This window comes from Eleginops maclovinus, chromosome 16 (genome assembly GCF_036324505.1).
Source record: "Eleginops maclovinus isolate JMC-PN-2008 ecotype Puerto Natales chromosome 16, JC_Emac_rtc_rv5, whole genome shotgun sequence".
Taxonomy (NCBI): Eukaryota; Metazoa; Chordata; class Actinopteri; order Perciformes; family Eleginopidae; genus Eleginops; species Eleginops maclovinus.
Window position 1 is genome coordinate 1,993,854 of NC_086364.1, and position 26,255 is coordinate 2,020,108.

General features: G+C 43.5%; 1 protein-coding gene across 5 annotated transcripts in view; it reads right to left on the minus strand.

The window, feature by feature from the left end:
* The window catches only part of si:dkeyp-72e1.9 (syntaxin-binding protein 4), a 107,841-nt gene that overhangs the window by 63,818 nt on the left and 17,768 nt on the right, over positions 1 to 26,255 (minus strand). The window contains exon 1 of one of the 5 annotated variants that reach the window (XM_063904297.1): positions 8,373 to 8,535. The exons of 3 other annotated variants lie outside the window; for them this stretch is intronic. In XM_063904297.1, the coding sequence (XP_063760367.1) occupies positions 8,373 to 8,440 (68 nt within the window). In that variant the 5' untranslated portion in view covers positions 8,441 to 8,535. Of the gene's footprint in view, positions 1 to 6,584; positions 6,727 to 8,372; positions 8,536 to 26,255 lie in introns of those variants that run through there. One more of the 5 variants, XM_063904298.1, reaches the window with a different exon arrangement.

Sequence of the window (26,255 nt, forward strand, 5' to 3'; positions counted from 1 at the left end):
GACAACAGGAACTAGATTCTATTTGCAACCCAGCCTGGGAGATCCAGGCAGGACATAGCCCATCGCCAACACAACAAGCTCCTAATATTGGCAGCCCAATAGTAGATTTGAAAGTTAGGTAGAGCCATCCCACCATGTATTTTAGGTCTTTGCAGGAACAACTTCCTGATCCTAGGTGTTTTATTATTCCAAATGAAGGATGAGACGAGACTGTCAAGTTTTGTAAAGAATGCTTTTGTAAGAAAATATGGGACGCATTGAAACAAAAATACAAATTTGGGGAGGACATTCATTTTAATGATGCTGATTCGTCCAGCTAAAGATAGGGCCATGGTGGACCAGTGAGTGAGATCCTGCTGGGTACGGTCCAGAAGTGGTGTAAAATTGGCCCTCAAGAGTTGAGAATGGGACTTTGTGATACACACACCAAGATAATTAAACTTATTATCAGTCACCTTGAAAGGTAGAGAGTGAAATGAGAGCTGACAAGATGCTGTAGTAATGGGTAGAAGCTCGCTTTTGCCTAGGTTAAGTTTATACCCTGAGAAACTGCCAAAAACCTTAAGAATGCTAAGAAGGCGAGGAATAGATGTAAGAGGGTCAGATATATATATATAGAAGGACATCATCCGCATATAAAGACATTTTGTGTTCCTGGTTTGCTCTGAAGATCCCCTTGATGTCTGTACACTGTCTGATAGTGATTGCGAGAGGCTCCATTCCTAAGGCAAAAAGCAACGGAGACAAAAGGGCAGCCCTGTCTAGTCCCACGCTGAAGAGGAAATGTGATGAATAATTGTCATTGGTTCTGACAGAGGCCAAAAGGGAACCATACAACAGTTTGACCCAAGAAATAAAGCTATTCCCAAAACCGAACCGCCCAAGAACATAGAGCAAATAATTCCATTCCACACAATCGAAGGCTTTCTCAGCGTCCAAAGCCAGAAGTATTTCTGGACACTGAGATGAGGATGATGAATAAAGGATATTAAACACGCACCTGATATTAAAAAATAAATGCCTATTTCTCATAAATCCAGTTTGGTCACATGATATAATGGTGGGCAAAACAGACTCAAGGCATAGAGCCAACACTTTTGCCAGAATCTTTACATCGACATTAAGGAGAGTTACTGGGCGGTATGAGGAACAATTGTGGGGATCCCCGCCCTTTTTAAGAAGAAGGGATATTGATGCCTGGCGCAAAGTGGGTGGAAGGCTCTGAGAGTCCAAACTGTCTTAAAAAACTTTTTGGAGTAAAGGGCTTAATTTTGCTGAGAATTTCTTATAAAATTCCACCACTGCAAGAGATACATTAGATACTACAGGCCAGAATCTCGTAATACTCTAACATTCGAAATATAAGTTATAAGAATAGATAATGGCGTAACAGAAAGTATATCCAACCAAAACTTTGAAAACAAAAACGACTTGCATACCGTAGCTTTCCCGTTTCAAATGACTGTTCGTATGGCTACTCCAAACAGAAAAAAAAAAAGAAGACCAGCAATCCAAGTCCTTCAAACCTACCGCAATGTCCAATGTTGCAATGTCATTGACAGTGTACATAATCATTTCGGTGGAAGAATGGTCCCCTTTATGAAGGATACAGCCAGTTTGGGATCTTTGAAAGATTTGTCCTCACCTCCGAACGTGATGCGGAACGTAGCGGGAAAACGGAGCCCGAATTTTACACCGTTTACGTTTTGAAGGGGCCGCTTTACCTCCGCAAAAGCCGCCCGCTGCCTAGCCACTTCTGGGGCAAAGTTGGGGAAGATGTGAACACGCCTCTCCTTGTAGAACAACGTCTTCTTCTGGCTTGATAGACGGAGAATGCGATCTTTCATGTGCCCAAGATGCATGCGAATTATGAATGGCCTAGGCCTCTCTCCTTCTTTGGGTTTTGGCGCCAGTGTACGATGACCGCGATCCAGACGTGGAGTGTCTTCCAATCCAATACCTCCTTCAATACAGTAGCACAGAACTGCCGCGGATCTCTACCTTCTTTGCCCTCCGCTATTCCAATCAGCCGAATATTCTGACGACGGCTACGACCTTCCAGGTCCAAGCATTTCTCTGACAAACTGCACACTTCGGATTGCATCGTTTCACCGTGGTTTCCAGAGTCTTGACTGTTGAGCTCCATTCTGTGGAAGACTGTTCAAGATCGTCAATGCGCTTGGTGTTCTGTGCATTAGCTGACTGCAAAGAGCTGACGGTGGTTTGCAACTCCTGGCGGATAGAGACTATTTCCTGACACAGGGCAGCTGTTTGTGTGTCCATTTTCGTGCCTAACAATTCTATCGGCGTCTTAATGACCTGTAGACACATTCCTTTGAGATGTTTTTAAAGTATCATGATAATTTTTTATTGTAAACACTAAAGTTATCTTGACATACACACACCAAAATATCATAGCTCAAGTTTCTTTGGTCACGTGATCCCATTTAAGCCCAATCCATAACAACAGAGCCCACATCATAGATCACCTTTTCACACTATGACAGGTAAATGTAAATGGTGTACTGAAAACCCGTTATGTTTGTTTTGCATTTTCCTATGAATGTCCAGTTCAGTTCAGTTCAGTTTTGGAAGGTGTTTTTTGTTAGATATTTGAAATAAGGTCTGTGGTTAACACAAGCAGAATATGCTTTAGCGTTTTGTTCTATGAGATACAATATGTCACTATACACCCCACTGCTGAATTTAAAAACAAGTGTGTAAAGGAGAAGACTAAACACTATCACGCCGAACATTAGCCGCCTTTAGTTTAGTGTGGTGACACGCAGCCGTGTGACCAGGATGTCATTTTTTATAGCCTAATGTTAGCTTCTTTTTTTTTTAAAAGAATGCTTCAAAATCTGTGATGTTTATATGTGGACATACTCCTGCAGAACAAAATGTGTAAGTATCATAAATGTTTGTTTGCCAACAATCTTATTCTTTTCAAAATTCTGAAATCCAATTGAAAGATCCCATTGCTCTTTGTGGAGGGAGCCCTTCTGAAGCTAACTTCTGGGTTAGCCTAAAACAGGGGTGGGGAACCTTTTTGACATCAAGGGCCATATCAAATTTTTGAACATGTTTCAGGGGCCGCACTTTTTTTAGGCCTATAAAAATATGTCATACAAAATAGTGTAATGTATGTATGTATGTATGTATGTATGTATGTATGTATGTATGTATGTATGTATGTATGTATGTATGTATGTATGTATGTATAAAGATTCATTAGGACAAGCAGAGGACAAACTCATTCTGAAAACTTGAAATAAACTGCCTGTGCAGCGCGGTATTTCGGCTGTTTGGCTCATGAATCGGTTCATGTACAGTATATGAGCAGTCTTTCTTGCGTCTGCAGAAAATTAATGAAGGACGATAAATGAAGGTCATTTCCCTCACAAAAGGCCTGAGTATGGGTTCAAAAAACATAGCCTGCATTAGGAATAAAGGTGTGCCAAAGCGCAGACTCAAGCGGAGTTGATCAAGGTATAGCCAAAACTGGTTTATTCTAACATCAGCAATAGAGGAGCGCAGCAGAACATCAGAAACACCTATAAAATATCAATAGCTATCATAATACTACACATAATAATAATAATAATAATAATAATAATAATGCTAATGCTAATAATAATAATAATATAATAATGTTGAAATAGTTAACAGCATGGATAACATAGTGGATTGGCACAGTAGCCATGCATGCACATTAACAGCGCGCAGCTGACTAACGCAGCAGAACATCAACAGACATTCAACAGTATAAAATATCAACACTTACATAATACTACATATAATAATAATAATAATAATAATAATAATAATAATAATAATAATAATAATAATAATAATAATAATAATATATAATATATAATATAATAATACTCTTGAATTAGTTATTTAGAGGAAATGTTTTTTTGGGGAGCAGGAACTGCCCCACTCAGTGAGATGGCTGCAACTGCTTCTCTTTCACTAGGCCTCTGATGTTGGATGGCGATGATGATGAAGCTACCTGCAGTTGATTTTCCAGGTTTTGGTCTGTTAATCTTGAGCGGAACCGAGATTTTGCAAGAGTCAGTTTTGAGAAGAATTGCTCACAGCAGTAGGTTGTGCCAAATACAGATGCAAATCTCAATGCATGTCTCCTGAGAACAGGAAACTCTTCAGCAGGCACATACAGTTTATAGAACTCAAGCAGAGGGAGGTTGTTGTACTTTGCTTTGAGCTCGTCATTGCTTTGGAGCTCAATGATTTTGAGTTGCAGTTTGTCAGGCACGTCAGCTGGTTCCACATTAAATGGAGTTGCAACAATGTTGAGTTCGTTCATCTTACTTTTAATGTCCTGAAACCTCTCACCAAACTCTCCGCACTCTGCTGCATGCTGCATATTCAGATGTCATAGCAGGCTTCTGATCTTGCAAAGTAGGAAAGTGCACGCTGTTGCCCTTTACCAGTTGCATTTGCCACAGCTTTAATTTTGCTTCAAATGACTTAACATGGGAGACCAGAGCACTGAAAAGCTGGTTGGGACTTTGGAGCTTGACGTTCAGCTCAGAAGGTGTTTGGTGATGTCCACCATGAATGCCAAATCACACAGCCACCTGCTATCACTGAGCTCATCGAAAGGCTTGCCCTTCATTTCCATTAATTGTTTTACTTCTTCCCTCAATTTGTAAAACCGTGCGAGCATCTCCCCTCGACTCAGCCATCGCACCTCACAATGGTTCGTATTCCGACTCAAGCTCACTTAGAAGTTCCTTAAACTGGCGGCTATTCAGTCCTCTGCTTTTTATTAAATTGATGGTGGAAACACAGTTGACATCACATTACTGAGCTTCAGGGAATGTGCGCACAAATTCTCCTGATGTATGATACAGTGGCATACAAGTAACTCACTCGGATCTAGGTTTTGACTGCTCATTTCTTTTCTGATCAATGCGGTTAAACCCTTTTGCCCACCGACCGTGGCTGGGCCCCATCTGTCGCAAGGCCACTTAACTTTTCAAATTGAAGTTGAAACTCCTTCACAGCTGACATAACTTGCCCAAATAAATCCGCACCTTTGGTCGTGCCATGCATGGCTTGCAGTGAAAGCAATTCCTCCGTTACATCGAACTCTGCAGTAATCCCACGCACAAAAATGGCTAATTGGGCCGTATTCGTGATGAAACTGGCCTGCCTCTTACTTCAACAAAAAAGTAATCCTCAGTCCATTTTTCTTGGAAAACACGACATTCATTGTCAACCTTTCGTTTCTTGGCGGAAGCCATGTTAGCCGTCAACGGTTAGATTTAGAACTGACACTGCGACTTGTTTTAGGACCCTCAACATTCAAATGTAAACAAAAAAAAACAAAAACTTTTTCTCCTTTATCCTCCTTCACCTACAACTTCTTCCTCCACTTATGCTTGTAATTTATTAACATTTAATTTAATATTATTTAAAAAATATATATGTATATATATTATTGTTTTCTTGCTTCCGCGGGCCAGATGAAAGGCTTTGGTGGGCCGTATACAGCCAACGGGCCGTACGTTCCCCAACCCTGGCCTCAAATATATGTTACCACTGCACCGCTCTATAGCCTAGGGTCAGGAAAAGATCATGGGTAAAAAGTAGTAAATACACTGTAGTATTAAATTGAATGTACTTTACATTCAAACTACTAGGTTAAGTTAAGGCATCTTAACTACAAGGTTATAAAATGCAAAGTGACATTGTGTTCTCATTGTTTACATTACATTCCACAGCGATTTACAATAACTTGAATCAACCATGAAGATAGTACCCAACACTACATCCCAACCCTTCACACGTCAAACGTGTCTTCCAGTTCTAAGAGTGCTTTCACTGGAAAGGTCTAGCTGAACCCAAATGTTTAAAAAAAATACTGTGAATGATCTAAATACTCTATGTACAAAACTGAAACTGATTATTATTATCTTTGCTTATCTGGTCATTTAAAGTTGGCCTATATCCTGAATGAATGAAAGTCGTGGTCACAGCACACAGAGCAGAAACATTTTATCCTGAATATCTTCTTTTCTAGGGTTATGTTGTTCTGTTGTCTTACATTAGTAAAACAAACATCGTATCTATTTTTGATTTCTCTAGTATTTATTACGCCAACCCTGCATGTTAATGATTAAAGTGTTGCAAAGGGAAACATCCGCGTGTGGCTGCGCGCGCGCACCAACAGATGGAGAGCTGTGTGGGCGGAATGATGAACAAACACGCTCCCGAGTTTTAACACGTTTTTTACTGCAAATGTGGAAATATAGAATTGGTTACTCTGCATTCCAACATGGAACACATTTGGACACTAACGCACCTCCATCACGCGCAGCACCACGTTTACTGCTTCACCGAACCAGCGCGAGCCCCGAAGCAGATTTATCCAACTGTTTCCTCACATTAACATCACACATGTAGAAACCAATACATTTAACTTCCAAAAGCAGCTGCTGTCAACAACACTCCAGCACCACCAACACACTCCACCCGAACAAAAGTATGAAGACAGCAGCAAGCCAGCACACACACAAATACACACCCCCAACACACGCACGAGATGTTTTTACCTGCTAATGATGACGGCTCCTTTATACATGACTGAAAAGGTGGGCATGTTGACACGGAGCAGCTCCTCCGGTAGGTTGCACGATGGGTCGGGAGCTCCAGCTTCAGCCTTCAGCAGGCAGCCTCATGGTGTGTGTGTGTGTGTGTGTGTGTGTGTGTGTGTGTGTGTGTGTGTGTGTGTGTGTGTGTGTGTGTGTGTGTGTGTGTGTGTGTGTGTGTGTGTGTGTGTGTGTGTGTGTACAGGCAGTCTAACGCCAGACACACTGTCCGCTCCAAACATCTCCACCTTCATACACTCTTAATCTCTTACGTAACCAAAGTCACCGAAAATGAAAAGGGCGCAGAACGCCCTGGAAATGAATTCGGTGACGCTTCGCTCCACCGCGGCTCCTGCTCAGTGTTACCTGCAGCTGGACCGTGTCATCAGGTGTTGCTGAACTTTCATTGGAAAGGGAAAATAACCCGTTCTGAAAGTTATTGCTATTGATTATTGATAAGCAGCATAGATCATTCATAATCTCCTCATTAGTCCTCAAGTATGTATTAATGGTTTACAAGATTTAGAAAAAAATGGTTGAAAGGCTATTGGACATTTTTGTGGCATTTCTCCTTTCTTCTTTTAACATATATTTTAAAGTATTTAATAAAAAATAATAATATCACACAACAACAATGAAATGCAACGAAAATTCCGTGAATAAATATTCCCTCAGCCTTCCCACCAGAATAACAACTGTGTGTGTGTGTGTGTGTGGGGGGGGGGGGGGTCCACACTCTTCATTTAAAAGCAACTTTAATCCTCGGTTGACATCCATTACTGGGCATTGTCATTTGTCACTCAAGCCTCAGAGCAGATGTGTTTTGATTTATTTTCTGCTGCTCTTTACCTGAAAGTGTCGTTTTTTTTCCTTTTCACTCAATCTATTGATTATTTGTAATGAAAGCCTACATTAATAATGTATTCCATTGAAAACATGATGATTTAAAACAATTAAAAGTGACCATAGTGCTATGTTGTGACTGGTTAAGTTACATTAAATTATTGGGTATTTACACATTACATTTCACATTGAGACATTTACATGCAGAATGCACTGATGACTTGTTTTAAGAATTTTCAAATCAAACTGTTTTGGAGCAACTGATTTAGAAGAATATATATTTTGTCATATTCCAGGTAAAGATTCTTAGAGACGTAACCTTGTTTAAATTTGACCTTATTAGCTAATGCTTACTGTATGCTATCTATTGTGTTTATATTGAAAGGGCAGCAAAGCAACCAGCAGAGCCTATTCAATAAAAGGCTTACTGTACCTTCCCACCAAATATTTACGGTGGTGTTTTCATCACCTACGGTTGAGATGGTAAATTTAAGATATAATGAAAAGGGTTTTAGTGTTCAATGCTGGTTCAGAACAAACCAACATTCTAATTCCTTATTAATAGTAGTAGAATACAACGACTGCACACTGTGGTTGAATCCAGCTAAAGCTTTTCAAGTTGCTGAATAATGACATCAAATATCATTTACTGGCAGCTTCAGTGCAAAAAACATGAGCCTTACAGTAGCTTCAAACAACGCATCTGGGTTCATGTGTAGGCCCATGAAGAAATAATATGATTTTAGGTCAAACACATATTTCTAACATTTGACTACCAAGCTAAATACATGTGAAAATATCCTAGAATACTAAAACAGCTTAGCGAAGCCTCATAATCCCTGGCACGCAGGGACCAGTACGATCTGCCAGTGAATTTGACTTTACTGACTGATAGAGATGGAAACCTACCTGGCAACACTCATAGGAACTTTCAACCGTTTGAACATGGCTCTGTTTTTGGGGAAACGCCTGGACATCTGCTTCTTGTAGTCAATATTGGCTCTGCATATTCCCTCTCATCATGCACTAGAGCTGCCAAGCCGACATGAAGAGAGCCGATTGATGAGGAGATGATAAGCTTATGGCAAAAGGATAATACACACAAATCCATATGGCCCAACAATGTGCTAAACATAGGCCTTAATAAGAGGGCTACTTAATGACTCCAAACAGTCAGCACATATTAGCTCTCAGAACACAAAATATATTTATGACACTATATTATTTATGACGCTGTAGTTTTAGAAACAGTTTGTGGTTCGCTTTGGTTAAGAACTGCCGTCAAAGCGACCAATTCATGTCTTTAGAGTTGTATTCACTCCCTAAATTAAATATCTATATTATAGTTCTATAATTCAAAGTCCAGTGATGTCATTGAGGGGCACGGTTGTTATATTATACAGCTTAGAAGAATACTTGATTCTGATTGGTCAATTTTGAAAATTCAGAGGTTGTTAATACTTGATTTACAAACCACTGCTAAGCAAAAAAAATGACATCAACAGAGGAAGGCAAACAGGAAGTAAACACTAACGGGAACAGCAGAAGAAGACAGACAGGAAGTAAACACTAACAGGAACAGCAGAAGAAAACAGACAGGAAGTAAACACTAACGGGATCACGGTATGGGCTCTTCAGAGTTTAAGGACTGGTTAGTGGATCAGAAACTGTGAGCAGACTTATACAGTTACAGAAAACCTTGATCAGTGCTGCTGTCATTTAAAGCTACGATGTTAGAATTAGTAGAAATCTGGTGATGTCATTGAGAGCTCTGGGAGAATGGTAGTTTTGTTATTGTGAGTTAAGCAGCTGGGATGTCATGGAGAAGATTGTGATGTGGTTGAGAAGTAGAGTTGAAATGTAGTCCTGTCATTAGCCAATGGTTCTTATTCTGCTGGATATGCAAACCAGCAACTGTTTCTTACCATACCAAGGTCGAAGTTGCCAAAATACTTCGAGGTGGCCAGTATTTTTTTTGGATGACTGCTTTTTATATGAACTTAAGCCCTTTCAGATGACAGACTGCGAGAGTCACGACAACACCTGCTAATAATGTAAGGGACAGAGAGAAACTGTTGCTCATAATTTAGCTTTCTGCTAACCACTAAGTGGTAGCATCCATACATTATCAATGAGGCTAAAGTTAGCTCACAACACTAGCCACTCCCTTGAAAAGAACGCTGAACTATTAGCAACATTTTTTTACATCCCTTAATCTCATATCTGATGGTGTCCATCTTCTGTTTTTGTCATGATTATAGAGTTTTGTTTCCTGTTTTATTTTGAAATGTTTTCCCTCCTGTCTGTCATTTCTTCTTTCATTTGATATTCTACAAGGTTATTTTGCCTAATGATGCCAAAATATATATTGCCTAACCCAGCTTTAATGCAGCTTTAATTTTGTGTTAATATTCTTTCGACTTTGAATTTTGTAATTCACTCATTTAGGTGTCTAATAAGCTGATTAAACCAAACATGCCACATAAAAACATCCCTGTTTCCACCTACACACCCATGTAGGTGGAAACAGGGATCTGAGGCCAAGGTTCCGATGTGTTCTCAGTTGACAGGATAAGAAGGAGCTGGAGGGGCTCCAGCCTCTTATCTAACCTCACCGTCTTGTACTGACTCCAGACTGGCTCTGGGAGCAGGATGGAAACTTGTCTAACACTTGACTGCTGCTATGGCCAACTTGCCACTGTCTTTTACTTAACTGGCTGGGGTCACACTTTACACCACATTTAATTTAGCTGATACTTTTTTCAGACGACCAGGATGATACAAACAAGAAAAGAAAATCCTGTTAAGGGCAGGAGCAATGAATGTCTTTGCTCTTAAAAGGGTCAGAGTACTTTCTGAAAGATGTCTCATAAATATGCCTACATGCATAATTCTGTTGTGGATGCATGGTGTACTGTATGGCCCCAGGAAATGAGAGGTCAGCTGCTGACCCTCTGGAACTCAAATCAACTCTGATGTATATTGCTGCCCTAAAACCCCCCAAATATTAAATGTTGATGAAAATTAAATAGTATCATAGTAATCTTTACCAAGTGCTGACAATTATTTAGAGCCCATGTCCACATAGCTTCTCTTTCTGAGCTTCTTTTAATTGATGTAATTAGCCGCCTCGACAAAAGATGCTGCACCCAACATCCTTTTTCTGTAAACTGAAGCTTATTCATTTAAAATGTGCGAGTGGGCCTCCTATGGTGAGGGTTCATGGTGAAGAAAAATAGTATATATGATGTGTTTTAAAGACATCGTTGTCATAGAAACAATACAAAAGCGCTGGGAGTGTTTGTTTGGGAGGAGGTTTTTCCTAGTGCCTTTCTGCCAGAAAAAGGTACCATGTGGACCGGGGCCTTAGAGGTTTTCAACAGTTTCGAAATGCAGATGTCATATCAGGCATAATGCCTTCCTGCATACAATCTCATTCGGGACTTCCTGCTCTCTCAAAGTAACAAAAACACAATCATGATCAATGTCAAAATAATTCTGGGATGTATTTGTGAAGAAGACGGAGAGTTGAATAGAGGGCAGTGTGTTGTTGCTTTCACCATCCTGACATGACTCTCCCCCAGGACCTTAAGCCTCACATTCATCAGCAGTTTTTTTCCCCACCGTTGCTTTGCTTTGGTTTGTCTGCATGTTTTTCAAATGGCAAGCCAATGTCTGGGGTAAGCCACCTCAAATATTTCAATGTGCATTTGATTGGGGTGACTTGTGTTTACTTTGATCAGCCGCTGGATTACATAACATGTGAAATCCTGCATTTTTTAAATCTAATACCTAGAGAGGCTTAGCAGTTCTTCAAAGCATCTTTGTGGGGCTTTAAAGAACTGAAGGGTGCTTTCAACCTGAACCAAAACAAGCTGAACGCTGCAGGGAGGAAAGGGAGGAACCACCTTATGTTTTTAGTAATCTGCTTTGGGGTGCCCGGGTTTCTGATTCTGAAATACTTCATTTAACAATAAGTGAATATTTTTCAAATATTTCACAAAAATTAAGTATTGCAAGCTGCATCAAGGAGGCAAACTTTACTTATTAAGTTTAGCAAGGTCATGAAAGAGCCTAAATTCCTTTCGTCTAGAGGGGTCTAGCCTCCTTACTACGTGCTCGAACCACCTCAAGTGGCTCCTTTCAACGCGAAGGAGCAGCGGTTCTACTCCGAGTCCCTCCCGGATGACTGAACTTCTCACCTTATCCCTAAGGGAGATGCCAGCCACCCTGTGGAGAAATCCCATTTCGGCCGCTTGTATCCGCGATCTCGTTCTTTCGGTTATGACCCATCCTTCATGACCATAGGTGAGGGTAGGAAGGAAGATGGCCCGGTAGACAGAGAGCTTCGCCTTCTGGCTCAGCTCTCTTTTCATCACAACGGTGCGGTAAAGCGACTGCAGTACCGCTCCCGCTGCTCCGATTCTCCGGCCCATCTCACGCTCCATTGTTCTCTGACTCGAGAACAAGACCCCGAGATACTTGAACTCCTTCACTTGGGGTAAGGCTTCATTCCCTACCTGGAGTGGACAGTCCATCGGTTTCCTACTGAGAACCATGGCCTCAGATTTGGAGGTGCTGATCCTCATCCCAGCCGCTTCAGACTCGGCAGCGAACCGATCCAGTGAGTGCTGAAGGTCACAGACGGATGAAGCCATTAGGACCACATCATCTGCAAAAAAGCAGTGGTGCAATCCTTAGCCCACCACCTGCAGACCCCTCCCCCACGACTACGCCTCGAAATCCTGCCCATGAATATCACAAACAGGATTGGTGACAAAGCACAGCCCTGGCGGAGGCCAACCCTCACCGGAAATCGGTCCGACGTGCTACCGAGGACCCGGACACAGCTCTCGCTTTGGGAGTACAGAGATTGGATGGCCCTGAGTAGAGACCCCCTCACCCCATACTCCCGCAGCACCTCCCACAGTATCTCCCTGGGAACCCAGTCATACGCTTTCTCCAAATCCACAAAGCACATGTAGATCAGATGAGCGTACTCCCAGGCCCCCTCCAGGATCCTTGCGAGAGTGAAAAGCTGGTCGGTCGTTCCACGACCAGGATGAAAACCGCATTGTTCCTCTTCAACCTGAGATTCGACAATCGGCAGGACCCTCCTTTCCAGCACCTTAGAGTAAACTTTCCCGGCGAGGCTGAGTAATGTGATGCCTCTGTAATTGGCATACAATTAAAGAGGCATCTGGTGGCAAGCCCGGCCACCAGACGCTTGCCGACGAGTCCTCCTTCTGGGCCTGGCTCCAGAAAGGGATCCCGGGCCGGGTATCCTCGGTTTTTTGTTTGTTTTTCTTTTTGAACCAATCTTAGTCTGGCCCCTTACCTGAGACCAATTTGCCATGGGAGACCCTACCAGGAACACAAGGTTCCAGACAACACAGCCCCCAGGTTCACAAACCTCTCCACCACGATAAGGTGCTGGTGCTCAGCTTCTTGGGCACTACCATCACACAGTACCACTGTAACCTTAACAGGTAGTTCTGATCTGAAGCCCCTAGAGCTTGCCAATGCACTAGACTCGACTGCTGCTCCCAGGTGGAACATGAGACTGAGACAGTACGTGACTGAGATTGAAGCAACTCCGGTCCACTTGGCTCACAAAGCTCCATGCACTTTTAGTTTCCTTGAAAAAAACTCTGTGATGTGTTGTCACCCTAGTGACTCTGTTAGTCTGTTAATAGACCGATTTATAACAATAGTAAAGGTTTTAGTTGAAAGTAACATTAGGTTATACACAAAAGGGGTCACATACGCTAATATTGGTTGGGCCGCCTTTAGCTTTGATTACGGCATGCATTCGCTGTGGCATCGTTTCCAGAAGTTTCTGCAATGTCACAACATTTATTTTGGTCTTGTATTAATTTTTCGCTAAGATCTTGTATTGATGACGGGAAATACAGACCATTGCGCAAAGTCTTCTCCAGCACATCCCAAAGATTCTCTATCGGGTTCAGGTCTGGACTCTGTGGTGTCCAGTCCATGTGTGAAAATGTTGTCTCATGCTCCCTGAACCACTCTTTCACAATTTGAGCCCGATGGATCCTGGCATTGCCATCTTGGAACATGCCCGTGCCATCAAGGAAGAAAAAATCCATTGATGGAATAACCTGGTGATTCAGTATATTCAGGTAGTCAGCTGACCTCATTCTTTGGGCACGCTGCTGAACCTAGACCAGACCAACTGCAGCAACCCCAGATCATAGCCCCGCCCCCCACAGGCTTGTACAGTAGGCAGTAGGCATGATGGGTGCATCATTTCAGCCGCTCTCTTCTTACCCTGATGCGCCCATCACTCTGGAACAGGGTAAATCTGGACTCATCAGAACACATGACCTTCTTCCATTGCTCCAGAGTCCAATCTTTACGCTCCCTAGCAAATTGAAGCCGTTTTTTCCGACTAGCCTCACTGACAAGTGGTTTTCTTACGGCTACACAGCTGTTTAGTCCCAATCCCTTGAGTTCCCTTCACATTGTGCGTGTGGAAATGCTCTTACTTTCACTATTAAACATAGCCGTGAGTTCTACTGTTGTTTTTTTACCATTTGATTTCACCAAACGTTTAAGTGATCGCCGATCACGATCATTCAAGACTTTTTTCCGACCACATTCCTTCGTGGAAGATGATGTTTCCCCCCTGTCCTTCCAGTTTTTAATAATGCGTTGGACAGTTCTTAACCCCATTTTAGTAGTTTCATTAATCTCCTTAGATGTTTCTCTGCTTGATGCATGCCAATAATTTGACCCTTCTGAAACAGATTAACATCTTTTCCACGACCACAGGATATGTCTTTCCACCTGACTGTTTAACAAATGAGAAACTACTCACTGCATCAGTTAGGGTTCATATAACTTGTTGCCAGCTGAAACATAATCACCTATGCAGTAATTATCCAATGGGAGGCTCTTATCTATTTCCTATATAGTTAAATCCAGGTGGTGACTTTTTTTTGGGCCGGGCAGTGTATGTCACACATGTCAAAAAGCAGCTCTCATTAACAACTGGTCCCTTGGCTCAACAGGTGCATGCTCACATGCCAAAAGCAATAGTTTGGATCCACTCTAGTATGATAATCGAGCCTAGTCTGTCTTGTTTAAAAATACTTTTTTGTCATCACCTCCTCCACCACGTTTCGTACCCTGCAACCACAGCTGGGGATGAGGAGCTCAGCATTTCATTCGCTCTGCTGATAGTAATCAAATCCAGGGACTTGCTTTCTTCAGTTGGTAAGCGCTACAGTGTCCTCCCAGGGCTCCGTGTGTTTGGATAACAAGATGTTGTCTGTCAATTTCTGGTCCCGGTGAGATAATGGAAACACAAGTTTCTTCTTCAGGTCCACTTCCATCTCTCGGTCAGAATCCTGACACATGGCCATAACGCAAAGTCACCAAATCTATGTCAATCGATCCATTAATGCACATCTTTGCACTGCACATATTATTTTAATATTTCTTTAGTCAATATTTTGAATATATAATCCAAAGTATTTAAAGCTGTAGATTTGTTTCAATTCTACAAGGTATATTGTATATATTTCTATTTGAATGATTCTTTGCTTTTGCAGTTCTTGTTTTTTTTCTCCTTCTTTATTTGACTCATGCACCGAAATTCCGAAACACACGCCTTCTTTGATTAAACCTACTTGGCAGTCAAAGATCTTCGGATTCAGATCGCACATGCACATTTCAGCACTACTACAGCATGTTTGCCCCCCATTGCTACACTCACATTATCATTTCACACAGATTTATTCTCTTCCTCCATTTGGCAGCCATGGTAACGACCATTTGCCTCAGAAGTTTAATCACTAAATCTGCACAGTGGGTCGTTATCAGATTATGGGATTATCCAGTCCACAATGAGAAATCAGACAAGCCCTACCCAATCCCAGTGAAACATCCCGCACCGTGTGTGTGCGCGCGTGCGTGTGTGTGCCGACCTATAGAGATGGGTGATCACTGTCAAATCTTTCCAGTTGAAGGCTGCCCTCTACAGATGAGGCAGAGAGGCTGCAGAGATTCTGACAGAGGGAAAGCTCCAGCAGTCTAAGAATACTAAGCAACTCAATCATCAATTATATTTAATTATATAGCCCAAAATCACTAATTACACATGGGCTTTACAGTGTGTACGGCATAAATCAGCCTCTGTCCTTATACAGTACCTCCGCAGCATAGATGGAAAAGCTGCTAAAGAAACCCTGCAGTGAACAGGATTTTTTTTAGAAACCTCGGGAGAGGACCCTCTCCCAGGATTGATATGATGTGTACAGACTTAAAAGATAATACATGGATACAATGGAGTTGTCTACTATACAAACATAGTTGTATGGAGATGAATTGTGTGAAAATGCCCTGTGTGTATCTTTGTGAGATGGGGATTCTGATGCTGAGCTAAGGTGTGAGCAAATCTGTTTGTACAGGTCAGCAGTATGGAGGCCATGTTGGCACACTGAGGGTCATTTACACAGCACAGCAACGAGAGGCAGTGTGTATCCTGAGGAGGTGAGAGGTGTGCTGGATCACATTTCATTGTACATCTCCCTGTGGCAGTAAACAGATCCACTGACTGAAGAGAGCCGACTACAGCTACATCTGGTTGTTAAGACCTGCAGTTTGAGAGGCAGGGATTGTTACTGGTTGGCTGCAGGTGCAAGCTGGACCCCCACAGCAAAGAGAAGCATGTTATATAGGACCAAAGTAATAACAAAACAAAGACTTCTTCCCAGGGGGAATGCTGCACAGGAGAAGCAGCTATAGAATAGGGATGTATGATATCCTATTTCCCATTCTAGATCAGTAATGCCCTCTGCACACACTTTAACACAGCAGCACCAACATTCTGGTTCAGAACAAAACATAAAGTCAAGTCTGTGTTCATCATGTGGAGAACATTGTTGAGTGCTGTTACTGAAGATCTTTGCTTATTGCCCTTTAGAACCATCAGATGAACAACACTAGCCCTTTCGTGAGCTGGGATGCTCACCGTGACTCTGACTGGGCTTGTTGTTCGTTACCGGTGTTCCAGTTTAACTGGATTCCGGTTTAACTGGTGGCGTTTGTTTACCTTTTCCGCCAGATGTTGTGGTCAGGTTCGTCACTTTCACGTAACTTGTGTGTCTGAAGTGTGACAAGACAACGGAGAAAACCTCGGCGAAAATACATTAACATCACCAGTTAATGTAAAATGGTCATGTCGAGATCACCTACAGACAACAACACACAATATGCTGGCCAAATAATAAAAATGAAAATAAACAATATTCATACTCCAGCGACAGGATTCGAACCCGTACGTTTGGGCAATATAAATCTCAACCATGAATGTTTCTCATTACGCCACCGACCGGCTCAAACAATGCCCTGCTTGAACCATGCAGATCTTGTCAGTTTTTGTCAGCTGTTTACAAATCACCGGTTAACATGATGAAATAAACCCCACCATGTTAACTGGTGATATTCACAATATAACACAGGCAGACGCTGCCAACGCAAGCCTCAAAAACGAATGCAAAAGCCATGTGTTACGGACAACAGACAAGCATGGTCATCTGAAAGGATATTGCTTTGTTTTTTAGCCTAAAAAGTGCATATAGTGACCATTACAAAGCACATATCAAATGCTATGAAAATAGCGCTGTGAGATACGAACCCAGTCCTGCTTTCAAAAGGTATTAATCCGCTGTCTTACCGCTAATGGCCTGAGCTACTGTTCAGACGTTGAAGCAACAAGCTGAATATTTGATATTGAGAAATTGCTTGTAGCTGTTCCCAACAATTGGGAAAAACAGTAACAATGACATTGAAATTGATCACTGGATGAAGTCAATTAGCAAATTAGGTGGCAAAGGATATATATATATTTATGTTTATATATGTTTAGACACTTTTGACTTGTAGCGAGTTTGGTGATTCAGAGAGACAGACAGACAGACAGACAGACAGACAGACAGACAGACAGACAGACAGAGAGCTAGATAGAGAGAGAGAGAGAGATAGATAGAGAGAGAGAGAGAGAGAGAGAGAGAGACAGAGAGTGTGAGCGTGAGAGTGTGTTGTGTGGTGTGAGGTGAGGTGAGGAGAGGTGAGGTAAGGAGAGGTGAGGTAAGGAGAGGTGAGGTAAGTGACGTTAAGAGTAGTGAAAGGTTTTTGAAATGGACCATCGATTGGTGTACAAAAGCCCATCGATTCATATTATTTTGGTAATGTGTAAGTTGTGCTATTGATATTTTGGTCAGGCAGTTAATTGGCCACCTATGGCTGAGCACTATAAAGCTGAGGTTTCATTAGGACCTCTTCCTTTTCTGGCATCTTCAGGAGTGGGATCGAAGTCCAGCTGTTGCAGGCTGACTGTTGAAGTAATTTGATTCTTTTGTGTTTGATGGTGTGCGTGCATCTAGTGAAACACACACATAAATACATACAAACTCTGATCACACATTGATCATTCTTACTCTGTGTTGTGGGTGTGAAGACTCAATAAAGACTCATTTCTTTGGACACCGTTTCCTTTTATTGTTCTAATCGGACATTCTACAGTGGTTGCCACCGGAAACATAGTCTCAGCATCACAGCTCCTTTAACAATTCTTTTCAATTGGTGAGGGAGGTAGAAGACTTCCTGATGCATAATGCCTATCCTGTGGGCTCCACGTCCATGGAGCGCTTTGTAATAAAGAGAAGATGCGAGAATTACCGCATTAAGGGTAAGTGATAGGGCTTGTCATTTCAAACTATACATCACTCATTTAGATTTACTAATACGAAGGGCTCATCAGATGGGCTGCTTCACTACATATGCCATAGAAGGAAGCAGGGTGACTATCTCGCCAAAGTAGTCACCTCGCCAGAAGAGGCAAACCAGGTGTTTGTGGGTTTCCATGCTAGTGAGCATGGAGGCCATTGTGGCATGGAAAAAATGGTTGATGCCTTTGCCTCACGGTACTACTGGCCTGTGATGGAGAAGGACATAAGAAAATGGGTGAGCTTTATCTGAATTTGTAAGTGATCTCTGTGCAGGATTTACTTTCACAACAATTATATGCATCTTCATATTCACTGTTGACTCCAGATCAGGCAAACGGGCATATTTAATAGACTCATTCCAAATGAGTGCAATTTGGCAAAGAAAATACAAAGGCCTGAGGACGGTAAGTGATAATAAATGTAATCACACTGTGGACAATAAGGAGGTAGTCAGTGTCATTGCACTATATTGCGTAATTGCAGGTGGACCCCATGGATTATGGGAGGAGGCAAACCAGGTGTTTGTGGGTTTCCATGCTAGCGAGCATGGAGGCCATTGTGGCATGGAAAAAATTGTTGATGCCTTTGCCTCACGGTACTACTGGCCTTGGATGGAGAAGGACATAAGAAAATGGGTGAGCTTTATCTGAATTTATAAGTGATCTCTGTGCAGGATTTACTTTCACAACAATTATATGCATCTTCATATTCACTGTTGACTCCTCTGTTTAGATATCTGAGTGTCCTGAATGCCAGGCCAGAAGGAATGTCTTGAAAATTAAGAAGGCCTACATCCCAATTGAGGTGACTGAATAAAAATATGATTTTTTTCACCCAAAAGTGAGGACATATTTCCATATAATGTGCCCTCTTTTCTTAGATAAATGTATATGTTGTTTTTTTTTAATACACTTTCCAATCCTATAAGTGACTATGTTGTTATGTTATGTCTCCTGTGCCACACTCTTTGCACTCAGAACCAAAAAGCAGCTGACTACAAGGTTCTCACCTTACTTTCTGATATTTGGTCGGGAGGCCAGGTATCCCACTGAGGTTCCCAAAGTGTACGAGGTGTGTAGTAAAGTGCTCCATATCTGTGTTGTCTGTATGAGATTATGAAGTTTGACTGCATGGATGCCCATCTGATGTGCTGAAATTGTGCCATGTGTATTCGTTGTTGCCACAGATAACTGATGAGCATTTGGAACACCTTGCTGGTCAGGAATCCCAGTCACCAGGTGTTTAAAACCTACATGGGCACTACAGTACTGCCCAGGAGAACACAGAAAAGGTAAGGGCGAAAGTGAAGCGGAAGAGGGAGGAGCAGGGCCATGATGACTACTTCAAAGTTGGCAATAAAGTGTTGCGGCAAAATATAAGGCAGGAACAACGAAAGGGCGGGAAGATGGAGTCGTCAATGCTTGGGCCATTTATAATCGTCAGCATGGATGGAAAATGTGCTGACATAATGTCAAAGAAGGGCAAGACCTTGCATAAAGTAAATATACACCAACTCGTCCGATACATGGAGCCAACACCACGTGTGCCGCACAAATGGCAAACTGGTTCCCCATCCACAATTACTGACACATCCCCACCTCAGTCCCCATCCCCACCTCAGTCCCCATCCCCACCTCAGTCCCCATCCCCACCTCAGTCCCCATCCCCACCTCAGTCCCCATTCCAACCTCAGTCCCCATTCCCATCTCAGTCCCCATCCCCACCTCAGTCCCCATTCCCACCTCAGTCCCCGTCCCCACCTCAGTCCCCGTCCCCACCTCAGTCCAGCCCTACATTTCCACAAGTACAAGAAATACAAGCAGACACTCTGGAAACTGGTAATGATGGACTTATTTTGTCGATTGTTGATGTTGTCTATGACTGCAAGTCATTTGCCAACATTTCTCACCACAGTGGTTCATAAAATGTGGACTGGGGAAAAGGAGGACATTTTGTGGAGCAAGATAGGCCCATATAAATTGTTCTCCTGAAACCTGCGGGAGCACCTTGGTCCTGGGACCCTTGTGGAAAGTGAGGTGAGCAAAAATTTGGTGTTTGGAAATTGGCAATTCCCATATTGAACATTTAACATTAAATTTCATTACAGATCATAAATGCGTACCTCACCACAACGGTGAGGGATGTGAACAGATCAGGCAAACGGGCATATTTAATAGACTCATTCCAAATGAGTGCCATTTGGCAAAGAAAATACAAAGGCCTGAGGAGGGTAAGTGATAATAAATGTAATCACACTGTGGACAATAAGGAGGTAGTCAGTGTCATTGCACTATATTGCGTAATTGCAGGTGGACCCCATGGATTATGATGTCATGGTGGGAGCGGTTTGTGATGAGAACCACTGGACACTCACAGTAAGGGCCTTGGCTATATTTAGATTAGATTACACATAACTCATGTTGATGTAATTGTTCCTTATATATCTGTTGCTATTGTCCAGGCCATCTATCCGCAAGAGAAACGCTCCCTCTATGTTGATCCATTTGGGGCTCAGTCTCAGGCACTGAAGAGATGCACAGAAGTCAGCAGGTATACGTGAGGGACACGGTGTGGGGAGTGTCCATTTATTTTGGGTGAGGGGTTAGTCACTTTGGGTGTTTAGTCATTCATGAGCCCTCTACTAAGCAGGGCTTTCATGAGGCAGCGTGGCCTTAACGTCTCCCGCTGGTCATGTGAAAGTATCACGCACCCACTCCAGCAAGATGCTACAGCATGTGACGTTATTGTGTGTAAAGTAAGCGAATTTGCCTTTCATCTTCCATCAATTCAGAGAAATGCATTACTGGATTTGTTAAGCTTCCATGTATCCTCAACATATTTCTTGTTAAAGTTGGCAGACATGATTTTAAAACAGAAACTGGTGGCTGGTCCCTTTGATGAGCAGGGGATCAGCTATCTGCGAATGGACATAGCCCAACAGCTGATCAAGGAAACGGGTTGGGTTCTACTTTGTTTTCAGTTGTTATTGTCATGCAGGTACTATTTATTTCAGCCAATAGCATGGCTATCTGTAATCAGCAGATGATTTGTCTGAGCTATGTCGGATGCGTGGCGAACATGACACCCATGACGAATGGGTCAGGCAAGTTTGGAGCACTTGAAGTTGATTACTGTAATGTTTTTATTTTACAACTGTCCTAAAGCATATCTTTGTTTTTGCCCTTTTCTTCCAAACGGAGTGCACGCTTTGTAAAAGTTGGTATCACAGCCTTTGTGTGGGGGAACCACCTGTGGACAAAGATTACTACTGTCCTGCATGTATTTGACGGCCAAAAAATAAATAAAGTCCCTTGCCAAACCATGCCTCTATTTGAATGCATCCAGTGATGAAGTTGTAGCCAATTATGACAGTTTTTCTCAATTGGGAGCATCTACAAGCAAATAGTCAATAATAAATATTCACCTTGTTGTTTCAACATCTGAACGGTATATTATAAGCAGTAGAGCAGTGGGTTATTACCTTTTGAAAGCATGACTGGGTTCGTATCTCACAGCGGCTACTTTCATAGCATATGATACAGTGGGGCAAAAAAGTATTTAGTCAGCCACCAATTGTGCAAGTTCTCCCATTTAAAAAGATGAGAGAGGCCTGTAATTTTCATCATAGGTATACCTCAACTATGAGAGACAGAATGAGAAAAAAAAATCCAGGAAATCACATTGTAGGATTTTTAAAGAATTAATTGGTAAATTCCTCGGTAAAATAAGTATTTGGTCACCTACAAACAAGCAAGATTTCTGGCTCTCACAGACCTGTAACTTCTTCTTTAAGAGGCTCCTCTGTCCTCCACTCGTTACCTGTATTAATGGCACCTTTTTGAACTCGTTATCAGTATAAAAGACACCTGTCCACAACCTCAAACAGTCATACTCCAAACTCCACTATGGCCAAGACCAAAGAGCTGTCAAAGGAGACCAGAGACAAAATTGTACACCTGCACCAGGCTGGGAAAACTGAATCTGCAATAGGTAAGCAGCTTGGTGTGAAGAAATTAACTGTGGGAGCAATTATTAGAAAATGGAAGACATACAAGACCACTGCTAATCTCCCTCGATCTGGGGCTCCACGCAAGATCTCACCCCGTGGGGTCAAAATGATCACAAGAACGGTGAGCAAAAATCCCAGAACCACACGAGGGGACCTAGTGAATGACCTGCAGAGAGCTGGGACCAAAGTAACAGAGGCTACCATCAGTAACACACTATGCCGCCAGGGACTTAAATCCTGCAGTTCCAGACGTGTCCCCCTGCTTAAGCCAGTACATGTCCAGGCCCGTCTGAAGTTTGCTAGAGGGCATTTGGATGATCCAGAAGAGGATTGGGAGAATGTCATATGGTCAGATGAAACCAAAATAGAACTTTTTGGTAAAAACTCAACTCGTCGTGTTTGGAGGAGAAAGAATGCAGAGTTGCATCCAAAGAACACCATACCTACTGTGAAGCATGGGGGTGGAAACATCAAGCTTTGGGGCTGTTTTTCTGCAAAGGGACCAGGACGACTGATCCGTGTAAAGGAAAGAATGAATGGGGCCATGTATCGTGAGATTTTGAGTGAAAACCTCCTTCCATCAGCAAGGGCACTGAAGTTGAAGCGTGGCTGGGTCTTTCAGCATGACAATGATCCCAAACACACCGCCAGGGCAACGAAGGAGTGGCTTCGTAAGAAGCATTTCAAGGTCCTGGAGTGGCCTAGCCAGTCTCAACCCCATAGAAAATCTTTGGAGGGAGTTGAAAGTCTGTGTTGCCCAGCGACAGCCCCAAAACATCAGTGCTTTAGAGGAGATCTGCATGGAGGAATGGGCCAAAATACCAGCAACAGTGTGTGGAAACCTTGTGAAGACTTACAGAAAACGTTTGACCTCTGTCATTGCCAACAAAGGGTATATAACAAAGTATTGAGATGAACTTTTGTTATTGACCAAATACTTATTTTCCACAATAATTTGAAAATAAATTCTTTAAAAATCCTACAATGTGATTTCCTGGATTGTTTCCCCCATTCTGTCTCTCATAGTTGAGGTATACCTATGATGAAAATTACAGGCCTCTCTCATCTTTTTAAATGGGAGAACTTGCACAATTGGTGGTTGACTAAATACTTTTTAGCCCCACTGTATGTGCTTTGTAATGGTCACTATATGCACTTTTTTCAGGCTAAAAAACAAAGCAATATCCTTTCAGATGACCATGCTTGTCTGTTGTCCGTAACACATGGCTTTTGCATTTGTTTTTGAGGCTTGCGTTGGCAGCGTCTGCCTGTGTCATATTGTGAATATCACCAGATAACATGGTGGAGTTTATTTCATCCATGTTAAACGGTGATTTGTAAACAGCTGACAAGAACTGACAAAATGTATATGGCTCAAGCAGGGCGTTGTTTGAGCCGGTCGATGGTGTAATGCGTAACGATCATGGCTTAGATTTATACAGTAACGGTGATACAGACATTGTCAAACTACACTATTATTCTGCCGACTGACTGTTCTATTTCTCTGCTTTCCTATAAACTTTCTTATCTCTGCTCACACCTGTCCAACTCTCTCCTCGGCTGCACTCCTCCTCATACACACACACCCGCACAACTCCAAATCCCACAACCCCTTGCAGCTGCCTTCCAGACCAGGCCTGCAACACTAGGTTGCGAAGCAAGGTTGGTTGCACAAACAAAGGATCTCGTCCTCTGGTACCTAGCAACGTATGGAGTGACATGCTAATAGGCAATCATGCAGCAGTATCACCTTTGGTTGCGCCATCTCGTTGTCTCGTTTTTGTGTTTCTTGAAAAACAGAACCAGCGCCTTAGCCACTCTCACACTTTGGAGCACAGTTGTATTCGACAACGGCCAACAACATCTGTCGCTGCAACACCGCAAAAGCAGCAGCAGACCACTATGGAGAAGTACTCGACATCAGTGCCTTTTGCCTTTATAACTGAGGTGTGTGGAGCCGATGAATGGAAGTCGGAGACGGTGTGTTTAATATGGAATTCCACAGGTTAATATCCATTTATTCCACACACACACAATGTGTCACCACACAAGACCCCACAGAATTCACCCATACACAAAGTCCGTGCGGTGAGGAGGAACGACAGGTCGACCACCACGACTCCGGAGAACGGGAGCCAGGGAATCGACCTCTGCTGGGGAGGTCGATGGGGGAGGTGGGACCTGAACCGTAGGCCCAAGGTTGGTGACAGGGGTTAAGGCCGGTGGGCGGCCCCGCCGCGGAGGCCTGGCCAGCACCACAGGCTGGTCCAAGTCCAGGTGAGCAGCCTTCACCCAGTCCACCGAGACGTGCTCAGCCCTGCCACCCAGGTCCATTACCAAGTGCTTGCCCCGTGTTCCAAGACCCGGAAAGGCCCGTTGTAAGGGGGTTGCAGTGGGCCTCTGTGAGCGCTGTGTCCGTCAGCCTGAGGGTGATAAGCAGTTGTTTGGTGGAGCTTAACCCCCAAACCCTCATCAACGGCGTTCCAGATCTCGGAAGCTGCCGCCATCAGGGCGAGTGGGATCGCCTCTGTCCACCCTAGTTAAGAGGTAGGTGAAACCTTGAGATGAGGGTAATGGGCCAACCAGGTCGATGTTGACGTGGTCAAACCTCCTCTCGCTGGCAAGCCACACACGTGCCGGGCCATGACCTCACGTCCTTTTTGAGTCCCCGCCAGATGAATTTTGCGGCCACCAACGGTACCGACAGCTTCACGCCAGGGTGCAATAGGTGGTGAACCGCCTCATACACGGAGCCCCTCCAGCTATTACTGCCGTTTTGGGAATGTCCAGGGGATGTACGTGCACCTGGTAGTAACCACACACCAGGTCCACCTTAGCAAACACAAGCTTACCCGCCTGGTGCGCCGAAAAGTCCTGAATGTGCGGAACCGGGTAACGATCGGGTAGTGTTGCGTCGTTGAGGCGGCGGTAGTCCCCACGCGGGCAACAACCACCATTTGGCTTGGGGACCATGTGCAGAAGGGACGCCCAAGGACTGTCAGACCGGCGGGTGACACCCAGGTGTTCCATGGTCGAAAACTCTGCCTTCGCCACTGCGAGTTTGGAAGGGTTCAACCGCCGGGCCCTGGCGTAGGTTGGGGGTCCCTCAGTGGTGACGTGGTGCTCCACCCCGTGCTTGGTTGTGGGCGCAGAGAAGGTGGGCAGCGTCAGGTCCGGGACGGTCAAGTCGCGGGAGTTGGAGACGATCGGACAGAGATGCAAAATGGAGAAAGATATATTAAATAATTCAGTGAAGTCACTTCAGAGAACACCTTTTGAGAGGAGAACATATCAGGAGAAGCTCAACGTGAAAGAGCTCGGACCTGATCAGCCGAACATCGCGATTCATCAGCAGTCAAAAGACAGAGGGAGACAATATACTCGTTGATTTTCCAGGACCTGGTTTAGCAACAAGGCTTGGCTAACTGCGTGTAGCGAGGCTACTGCTTTATTCTGCTTTCCCTGCCTCCTTTTTCAAACGTCAGGATCTGACCCAGCATGGATTAAGACAAGTATGACTGATTTGAAGCACTTTTCAGAAAAGGCAAAGAAACATGAATTAACTGGGATCCACATGGAAAATGCACTGCGACTAGCCATGTTTGGGAAAATAAACAGACAGCCCTGGCGAACGCCGCCATGCTGGCACATCCTTCTCCCTCAGCCTCCATCGCCATCACCTCGGACACCTCAGACTACGCTGTCGGTGCCGTCTACGAGCAGTGGGTAGGCGGGGCCTGGCAGCCGCTTGCTTTCTTCAGCCGTCAGTTGCGCCCCAGTGAACGGAAGTACAGCACCTTCGACCGGGAGCTGCTTGGCCTCTACCTCGCCATCAGACACTTTCGTTCCCTGCTGGAAGGGCGACACTTCACCGCTTTTGTCGACCACAAGCCGCTGACTTTCGCCATGGCCAAGGTGGCTGAGCCGTGGTCCGCCCGCCAGCAACGTCATCTGTGCTACATTTCCGAGTTCACCACGGATTTACAGCACGTTGCAGGTAAGGACAACCAGGTGGCTGACTGCCTG